Source organism: Cyrtonyx montezumae, unplaced genomic scaffold (genome assembly GCF_038088225.1).
Source record: "Cyrtonyx montezumae isolate F1298 unplaced genomic scaffold, pur_monq_1.0 scaffold_3, whole genome shotgun sequence".
NCBI classification, from domain to species: Eukaryota; Metazoa; Chordata; class Aves; order Galliformes; family Odontophoridae; genus Cyrtonyx; species Cyrtonyx montezumae.
Window position 1 is genome coordinate 29,813,914 of NW_027072034.1, and position 10,338 is coordinate 29,824,251.

Below are 10,338 nucleotides of genomic sequence, written 5' to 3' on the forward strand. Positions count from 1 at the left end.
CAACCCAGTCGCAAAATGATCCTTTTCCCCTCCAGATTATGTTCCTTCAGTTCAGTTCCTTAAATCAGACCCTGCAGGCACACAAGCTGTTGTACAGGCAGACACAATAGGCAAGGGGTATGCTTAAACCAACTGGATCAGCTGAGCTCACAAACGTAAATCCAAAGTTACTAAAAAGTAATGCGAGTGGAGGATAAGTGAGCTGGGAGAATCCCTTCCCACTCTTGCCACTGGTTCTGCTTTTAAATTGGCAATTTGGGTCATTTAGCGGTTGCTGAATTACTTCACCATGGACTAACTATGAGATAATGAACATTCTTGCTGCTGCTTTTGTAGCTGTCCTGCCACAATGCTTTCCCCTCTTCCCACCCCAGCCCCACATCCCACAGCCTCCATTCATGCTGCCTGCACCCTCCTTGCTATGTCCCTTGTCTAAACCCCCAGTGCTGGCTCCATCCTTGTCTTTCATACCTATCAGAAAGTAATTGCTTGTAATGCATTAAGTTCATCTAGAGTTCAGAGTGCACATGAACCACAACCATCAATTTATACATATTCAATGTTTCTCTTACCTGATTCTCAAGCAGCTCTCCTAACTTAGTCTGTATTAATTCTCAGTAGGCTCTTTTTTTTATTATTATTTTAGAAAGAAAACAAAATGCACCCATAACCACAACACTGCTTTCTTCATTTATTTAAATGGCTTTCTTCTCCTCTCACATAACTATTAAAACCTAAAATATTCTGATAAAAAAACCTCTCCAACTAAATGTTATCTGTTTCTTCCATTATCCTCCTCCTTGTCCCAGATCTGCATAATCCCCTGCTTCAATTTGCCATTCTTAACATCTTTTTCCATTCTACCTTTAAACAACCCCTTGGTGTAATATCAGCCACTTTTGTCTTCCCTAGCTCCTTGCCTCATGCTTTACAGGAATGTAGCATGGAATGCTTCCACGAAGGGCTGCTTCAGTATTTCCAACTATGTTCTGAAAACTTGGGCTTAATTCACAGGAGTGGAAACAGATAAGGACCAGGTGGGCCTGAGTCCGGCAGAGTTGGTGGAAGTTTGTCTGCTTTGACCAGCGGCAAACTTGACACCCTTTTCAATAACCTCTGATAATGAAGCATTCAGCTAACGAATGTACAAGCTGCCTTATAAGGCAGGCAAGAGTATTTTTGTCACCTTCCTGCAGCTATAGTCTACTACCTCAAGCATATGGCAATCCATTCTGCCAAGTATATAGATACATCCTGCACCACTGTCTTTATCAGTTTGTTTTCCAGATCAAGTAGTGGAGTTTGGCGTGATTGTCTCCCACCCTACAGGGAGAAAAAAAGAAAGGGAAGGGCGAACCTGGTGAACATTTAGATATTACTCCAACTGGGATTCTTCATGTCACTGTGTCAGAAAGCTTGATAGTCAAACTTCTCAACTTCCTTCTGTCCTTCAAGATATTTCTGGACAAAAGTCTAGATCTCCGCCTATTTTCTGTCTCAAAATCTTTTAAGCAGGTAGTACCTGTGCCTGGGAATCTATTCTTCCACATATTTAATCCAAACTGATCAAAACTATCATAGAATCACAGGGGTTGGAAGGGATCTCAAGAAATCATCGAGCCCAACCCCCCTGCCAAAGCAGGTTCCCTACACCAGGTCGCACAGGTAGGCGTCCAGGCGGGTCTTGAGTATCTCCAGAGAAGGAGACTCCACAACCCCCCCGTGCAGCCTGTGCCACTGCTCCGTCACCCTCACCGTAAAGAAGTTCTTGCGCACATTTGTGCAGAACCTCCTGTGCTGCAGTTTCTGTCCGTTCCCCCTTGTCCTGTCTCCACACACTGCTGAAAAAGAGTCTGGCCTCGCCACTTTGTCCCCCACACCTCAGATATTTATAAACCTGGATCAGGTCCCCTCTCAGTCTTCTTTTCTCAAGGCTAAAGAGACTCAGCTCACTTAGCCTTTCTTCATAGGGGAGATCCTCCAGGCCCTTCACCATCTCTGTGGCCCTCTGCTGGACTCTTACCAAGAGATCCCTGTCTTTTTTATACTGGGGAGCCCAGAACTGGACACAGTACTCCAGATGAGGCCTCACTAGGGCAGAGTAGAGAGGGAAGATCACCTCCCTTGACTGGATGGCTCTTTTTAATGCATCCCAGAGTGCCATTGGCATTGGCAAAACTATCTCCCTTTCTCAGATAAATTCTGAGAAAGAATTCTGGACCAATAGGAACACATATAAAAATTTATACCAATTATAAATCTAGCTCTTCCTCAACACTCTGCCAAAATGCCATAGCAAATTGATGCACTGAGAAGAATTTTCTCTGCAAATAAAACCAGATTTTTGCCTGGATCTAGAGATGAATATTCTACACATAGATGATGACACATCTGTTTAAAGATGATGACAGCATTATTCACTTCTAGATACACAACATTCACTGAATTACTCAAATAAATTTTACACTGCTTAACTTTCCCACTTAATTCTTGTCCAACATGCCCTCATACTTTTTCTGTTAGTATTTACAAACACGCGTCTATCTTTGATACTCTTAGAAATATTATCTCCCACTCATTCTTCCTACAAGACCAGAGTGAAGTGTGGATGATTCTAGTCCATGCAGGCACATCTGTGTTACTGTGATAATGTTGTGTAAGGGAGCAAATGAAGAAATAAAAATACTGACTCTGCAACATTATGAAAACCTACCAAACCAACTGCTATCATACCCTACACATTGCTTCATCTGCATTTCAGATTCTTGCTAAACCCATCCTAGAAGAATGCTGGCATCGCTAGATGTTTTGTTAGGATCAGCAGTTTTCAAGCCATGAAACCAAAATGCCCCAAGTACCCTGGTGCAGTCACTGCTGACTTTACTGTGAGTGGAGGACTGTACAAGATGCTTCCCACATGCCTTCCATCCAAGTTATTCTGCAGGTCTGTGCTATGTAGAAACATGGATGCGTAGAATCAAGTCAGAAAAGACCACTAAGACCAACCCTAACCCATCCTCACTGTGCCCACTAACCATGTTCCTCAGTGCCACATCCTTACATCTCTGGAACACGTCCAGGATCAGTTGCTCCACCACCTCCCTGCTGCAGCTCTTCCACAGCAACAACAGCAAATCGAACGAGCAGTGACAAACACTGTGATTTGAAATGTTGAGGCTTCACACACCTTCACTATGTTGAGCCTTTTTAAACAGAGGAACAGTTTGCACAATAAACCTGCTTTGCTGTATTTACTTTCCAATGTATCCAAGAACACCAGCAGCCATGTTACCTTCTGCCCTTGATTTTGTATGCTTGGATAGTCACATTTTTAGAACAGGTCAACTAAATTCCAGAACAGTTTATCAGTCAGTTAACAAGCTGTAATACATTGACTGCATACCAAGGTCAAATATTTCTGCAGCAGTTTTTTTTTATAAGGCCTCATCAACATTTAAAATGAGATAACATTCTTATCTCCACATCCAAAATATTTTGTAACTTCACCCATCCATCACTGTTAGCATATCTATTCAATAGATTCCATTTACAAACATACACTGCATTTGCATTTTGGTTCACAACTCCCATGGTCATGCTTTCTACCTTTATTTTTTCCCCACCATATCATTTTTACATTTTCCTGTTCGGTATCCCTAGCCTAACTGAAATTGTAACACAAAATCCTTCCTAGAATTCTGCAGTAACATCTAAGGATGTTACCACCAGCTCCATGAAAAAAGGCTGCGAGATGCATTAACCTAGGCACACTCTTGTTTTTACCATGTATAGTCATACAAAATTCACAGACCGAGTTTTGTTCTGCCTGCTAAAGAAACCTCACAATCTAAAAATGTTTCAATTGATCTTCTTTCCTCCAGTCTGGGCAAGCTGATATTTATATTTTCCATGATTTAAAAGACAAAAGCTGTGCTGGCCTGCTAATGAATGGCTTTTTAGCCCCACCTAATATGCTATTATTAGCACCTGATGTAAGTAATCGCACATGTGGCAACACCCGCACACACGTTTCAGGGAATGCCAATCTTCTGCCGACTGCTCACAGTTTCTTTGAAAAGCTGATCACTGAAATAATGAAGGGCTGACAAAGAACAAGTGTGCTCTGTTACAGGAAGATGCAATTCCATTCCTGTTTACTGCCCTGTCAAGCAAATGGTTATCTTTCCATATCATTATCCTTGGCTAGATGTTTCCATCGCCTGGATGGCTGGGAAGCATCAAGGAAGCTACGTGACAGCCTTGCTCCATCTTGTCTAAACATCTGGAGCAGTTCAACTGAACTATTTAATGTAATTTCACTCCTCAGCTTTAAATCATAGGTCTCTGTGGTGGGTTGACCCTGGTAGGCAGTGAAGGACCATACAGCCACCCATTTGGACTGCCTGCAATAGGACAGGGAGAGAGAAAAGGAAGAGCAAAAGCAAGAAACCTCATGGGAGAAGGTAAAAAGTTCATAATAAGCAAAAGAGAAGTGGAATAAGAGAGAAAGAAAACAAAACAAGGCAAGTGATACAAAGGCAGCCACTCACCACCTGCAGGTAGACTGGTGCCCAGCCAGATGCCAAGCAAAAGATGTCCAACCAAGCCCCATTTCTCTCTTTTCACTGCTGAGCATGGTGCTACACAGCATGGAATGGCTCTTTGGTTGTTTTAGGTCACCAGCCTTGTTTCCTGCACACCCCCAGCCTGTTCACTGGGCTAGGGAAGAGTGAGATGCAGAGCAAGTTCTGACTAATCACTAAGGAACCTTCAACTGTCATGGCCACAACACAGTGAGCACCCATGGGGCTACATTTATGCTCTTCTGGATTTTTACAGCGCAAAACTGGGCAGACGTGGACAGACATGACAGCCTGAGCAATGCACAGATGTGTTCCCAATGGCAGGCCCACCATGAGGATCCCCACAGAGCTTAGGCAAGAATCATAAAGGTTGAAAAAGATCTCTCAGAGCATCTAGTCCAACCACCAGTCCATCCCCACCATGCTCACTGACCACATCCCTCAGTGCCACATCATATGGTTCTTGAACACCTCCAGGGACAGTGACTCCACCACCATCCTGGGGCAGCCCATTCCCATGGATCACCACACTTTCTGAGAAGAAATTTTTCCTAATATCCAACCTAAAGAAATGCTGCGGATTTTTCTTTCTGACATGACCTAAGCAACTGTCCTCTGTGACCACATTCAACCTTCAGAGACAAATACTTCAGCCTTCCTACATAAAAGAAATCATCAGCTGTCAACAGTATATTTCCCCAGTCAACTAGAGGTCCTCATGCTATTAAATATGCTGAACTGTAGCAGCAGTTGTTGCAACTCACAAACTGCAAGGCAATGTTTGTGGAACAGTTTTCACCTTTCCCCAGCCAGCACCTTTCCCAGCTAGCTTCTTTCTCCTATGAGCCAACAGGACTGGATGTAAATGCAGCATCAAGGAAATGGCAGCACAACGATTTCCAGTGTTCAAGAGATAGCTCTGCTACCTCAGGTGCATAGCAAGAAGATATGACAAGATCAAGCCAGATGGAAGGGCAGGTGAGGAAAATACTCTGCCCATCACATCCTTAGGCACTGCCAGAAGTCACCTATGCCTTAGAAAGAACAGGTAGCTTCCAATATTGGTAGTAATAACAGCTTACACATATGTCTCCAGGCTTGGTGCATCAGAAGCCAGCTAATGAACAGCCACTGCTGCCTTGTGTCATTTGCTAGTTTGAAAAGATAGGGGAGACCACAAATCCACCTAATCAGAGGTGCCATGGCTGCTTCTCAGTCAAATTCAAGCAATGGAGCAGAGAGGAGCAGCAGTGGGGCAGAGAAGAGCAAGGACATGCTGCCCAGAGCAAGGAAATTCACAGCTCTTGGGAGCTCTGAGTCAGAAGAGCAGCCAGAAAGTTTCTCATGATAAAATACAGTGTTTTGCTGCAGAATCACAGACTTGTAGGGATTGGAAGGGACCTCTGGAGATCATTGAGTCCAACCCCTTGCTAAAGCAGGTTCCCTACAGTAACAGGAAACATAGGAAAGCATCCAGGTGGATTCTTAGTATTTCCAGAGAAGGAGACTCCACAGCTGCTCTGGGCAGCCTGTTCCCATGCTCTGTAGCCTTCAAAGAAGCTATTTCTCATGTTCAGATGGAACTTTCTGTGTTCCAGTTTGTGCGCACTGCCCCTTGTCCCATCATCAGGCACCAACAAAAGGAGCCTGGACCTATCCACTTGACTCCTGCCCTCTAGATATTGATAAGCTCTTCCCCAGGCTGAACATCCCTAGGCATCTCAGCCTTTCCTCATATGGAAGATGCTCCAGGCCTCTAATCATCTTCGTGGCCCTGTGCTGGACTCTCTCCAGCAGTTTCTTGTCTTTCTTCAACTGAGGAGCCCAGAACTGGACACAGAGCTCCAGATGTGGCTACACCAGGGTCGAGTAAAGGGGAAGGATCACCTCCCTCGACCTGCTGGCCACACTCTTTGTAATACACCCAAGGACCTCATTGCCCTTCTTGTCCACCAGGACACACTTCTGGCTCATGGCCAACCTGCCATCCACCAGGACACCCGTATCCTTCACCAGAGTTCTTTTCCAGCAGGTCAGCCCCCAACCTGTACTGATGCACGCCATTATTTCTCTCCAGGTGTTGGACTCCACATTTGTTCTTGCTGAAATTCTTATGGTTCCTTTCCCAACTCAGCAACCTTTCCAGGTTTCACTGAATGGCAGCACAGCCTTCTGGTGCATTAGCCCCTCCTCCCTTGCTGAGGGTGCACTCTATCCTTTTATCCAGGTCACTGACGAAGTATGTGTGAAATCAGCAAGGGGGCACAGATATTAGGAACTCACTCAGCCTCAGTGGTATTTCTTCAGAGGTTTCCAAAACTAGACTTAGCAGTAGTAATGAAGGGAATGCAAAATAAATAAATAAATAAAATTAAAATCCTTTATAAGGACAGAAAGTTCTGTTTGCCCTATTGAACATATTGTATGCCCTGTGGAACATGCTTGAATGTTGTGACTTGCTCTTATGTTGCACACTGACAGACTTGAAACCCAAATGATTTCACTGTTTTCACTCTTTTTATTACAGTAAGAGAATCCTATGCTTTTTTTCAGTACACAAAGCATCAAATATTGTTACAAACTCCCCACACTCTATACTCAGTTTTTCCTCATACAGGAGATGCTCCAGGCCCTTACCCACCTTTGTGGCCTTCTGCTGGACTCCTTCTGCGAGATGTCTGTCTTTTTTGAACTGGGGAGACCAGAACTGGACACAGTGTTCTAAACGTGGCTTTGCCAGGGCACAGCAGAGAGAGGATCACCTCCCACAACCTGCTGGCCATGCGCTTTTTAATGCACCCCATCTGAAGGCAGAAGCTGACAATGAGATACACACAGAACTGGCGCTCCACTAAGCACTGCCTGGGCAGCAGCTCTGCATTAACCTCTAAATTAAAGCTTGGCGGAAAGCAGAGCCAACCTCTCCACTGCCCTTAATGCTGCTTTGTAACAACAGCCAGTGCCTGACTGAGCACACATGTCAAGGCTTGTCCCAAGGAGACATAGAACAGCTCCTCTGTCCCTCCCTCGCCTCTGGTGCGTGTGCTGTGTACAAACACCTACACATGCACACATACACAGGCTCCCTATCTCCTCGAAGCACCGAGCTATTAGCAGGAACACACTGTGCAACACCAGGCTGAGAAAAACACCTCCTGCTGCTACTCGATGCCAGATCAGCTCTGCAACGGGAGCGGCCGCTTCCAAACGGCATGGAGAGGAAGGAATGGGGCAGGCGAGCCAAGCTCAGTGAAGCAGCACAGCCGCATGCACACGCTGCGCAGAGACAGCAGACAGCAGACGTGACAGCCTGCAACAGGGAGCCCAGCAAGGCCAGCCCTTCACACTGGGTGCCTTTAGGCTGGGGTAGCATAGCAGCAGTGGGTGCCGACAGAGGTGCCTCCATGGTGACAGCTCCTGAACCTGCCTGCTCCAAAACGCTCGGCCAGCTGAAGCTGACCAGACAGCGCGCGTTCATGCGCAACCTCAGGGCAGCGAGGTGCCCAGGAGGCACGGCGTCACCTTGCAGCGCTCTCGCGGCAGGGCTGCGCAGGGCCCTTCCCTGAGCCAGCATCCTGCCGGCACGCCCTGCCCGCGTACCCGCAGCATCCTCCGCACAGAGGCACTTCCACCGGGCCCGGCACTGCGTGCTGGCTGTGCCGCGGGGGTCCCAGCCTCTTCCTCCAACTCTTCATCCTCCATCCGCGCAATCCCCGCGGGGCGGCGACCCGCCAACCTGCGCGATCCTTACCGTCTCGGGGTCGTTCTCGAAGACCTCCCGGGCCTCCTCCTTGTTGCAGCGCTCCTCCACGCACTCCCTCTCCAGATGCCCTTGCTTGGTCTCCTCGAAGATCTGGTAGGCTCGCCGCTGCCTCTGCCGCAGGAACTGGGCAGCCTCCGGGGCTCGCAGCAGCACAGCTGCAGGAGGAACAAGGGCAGGGGCAGCGCTGAGCGACCGAACCCATGAGCAGCGCAGCCCCGCTCCCAGCCGCCCCCCACCGCCGCCGCCTCCCCGGGAGATGCTGCGCTTCCCGGCCCGGCTCGGTACTCACCCTGCGAGCAGTCCGCCGCCAGCAGCGCCAGCAGCAGGGCGGCCCCGAGGGGCTGCGGCATGGTGCGGCGGAGCGGAGCGGAGCGGAGCGGAGCGGCGCGGGGCGGGCGGGGAGCGCGGAGCCTGCCGAGCCCGCCGGGGGAGCCGCTCGCCCATCCCACCCGATGGGACACACCTCGCGGCGGGGCACCGGGCTCGGCCGCACGCCCCCTGCCCGCCCCCCGCCGCCCACCTGCCTGCGGGGCTGCCCCCGCGTGGGGAGGGGCGTCCGGCCGCAGAGCTCTGCGGGAGGGGGTTTCTCATCCGGTCGGGGCTTGTGCTGTCCGACGCTCACGTTCCAGTTTGTTCTGCTCGTGAGGAAAGAGGTTGGTACCGTCCGTACCTTTTTCCATCCACGCGGCACGCGTTCTGCGTAGGAAACCTGCTGCAGGGAGTTCGTCTCAGCTTCCCTTGAAAGACCCATGGTCCCTTCCAACCTCTGTGATTCTGTGAAACGCAGAGCTGTGAGTCAGAGCTCCCCACCAGACCCGGTGTCCTCCGAGGTTTATTGCTGCCGCTTTCAGACAGGTGAATGTGGCACATCACTGGATGTCGTTTATGTTGCGATATCTAACAGACACTCAGGTCTCCACAATAATCTACAGCATATACAGTGTAACTAACGTAAACAATATATATTACATGTGTACCACGTTGGATATTAGGAAGCATTTATTCTCGGTGGCACAGGCTGCCCAGGGAGGTGGTGAAGTCGCCGTCCCTGGAAGCGTTCAAGAGCCATATGAATGTGGCACTGAGTGACGTGGTCAGTGTGCATGGTGGGGGTGGGCTGGTGGTTGGACTGGGTGATCTGAGAGGTCTTTTCCATCCCTAATGATTCTATGATTCTTGTCTTTCCTGAGCCCTGCGTTCAGTGCCTGGTAATGCCTTGAATTCCTGTCTTCTAGGAGTGAACGATCATGCTCTTTTTGTCTGCACACATAGACCCTGCCATATCCGGCCTGTACCACCAGCTCTTTTCCAAAGCTTTGAGCCATTTGGGCTGTAGGTTCCAGCATTGCTCCAAGCAGCAGTCCCACTGTTTCTTGTTCCCACCCTCTAGTCACGTCTGCTTCTTGTGCTGGCATGCACAAGAAACCCAACCCAACCATAAACCTAACCAGAGCAACCCAACAAATCTGTGAGGTGGCTGCCACAGTGCTGCCCTCCACTTCCCTTCTGTATCTGCAACTATCATCGTGGCATTATGCTTCTCCATAACATTTCTGATTATGTTGAGAAGCAGAGATTTTTGCAGGCTCTGGAAACTACTTTATATTATGTAATTTAGTGGCTGGTTTCCTTTCAGACAGTGTTTTATCCTTTTATTCATAAGAACACGCTTCAGGAGCCTATGGTAAAAGACAAATCTAAGGGTAAATAGTATGATCAGAATCGTCCTTCTCTACATCAAAACAAAATCACTGCTTGAAAATCTAACGGATTTGCAAAAATACGATCTCTACTTGATATGCAATGCTGATTTTTCTCCAGTGTGTCACTGAGTCCACTAATTCTATTCCTCATTACAACTTCCAGTAAGTTGCCTGGCACAGACCTCAGACACTGACTTGGGTGAGCCCCAAGGTTCTTTTAACAGTCACGTTTTCCACCTTCCATTCTTCAGGCACTGTAGAATTTAAGGCAGATTTAAGCAGTTAGTTG

The 10,338-nt window shown here is 48.0% G+C and overlaps 1 protein-coding gene across 1 annotated transcript in view; it reads right to left on the reverse strand.

The window, feature by feature from the left end:
- GAS6 (growth arrest specific 6) overlaps positions 1-8,790 on the reverse strand; it is a 35,268-nt gene extending 26,478 nt beyond the window's left edge. The window contains 3 exon segments of the mRNA XM_065741065.1: positions 8,335-8,501; positions 8,636-8,720; positions 8,722-8,790. Coding sequence (XP_065597137.1) covers positions 8,335-8,501; positions 8,636-8,720; positions 8,722-8,790 — 321 coding nt within the window.
- Positions 8,791-10,338: the final 1,548 nt, after the last annotated feature.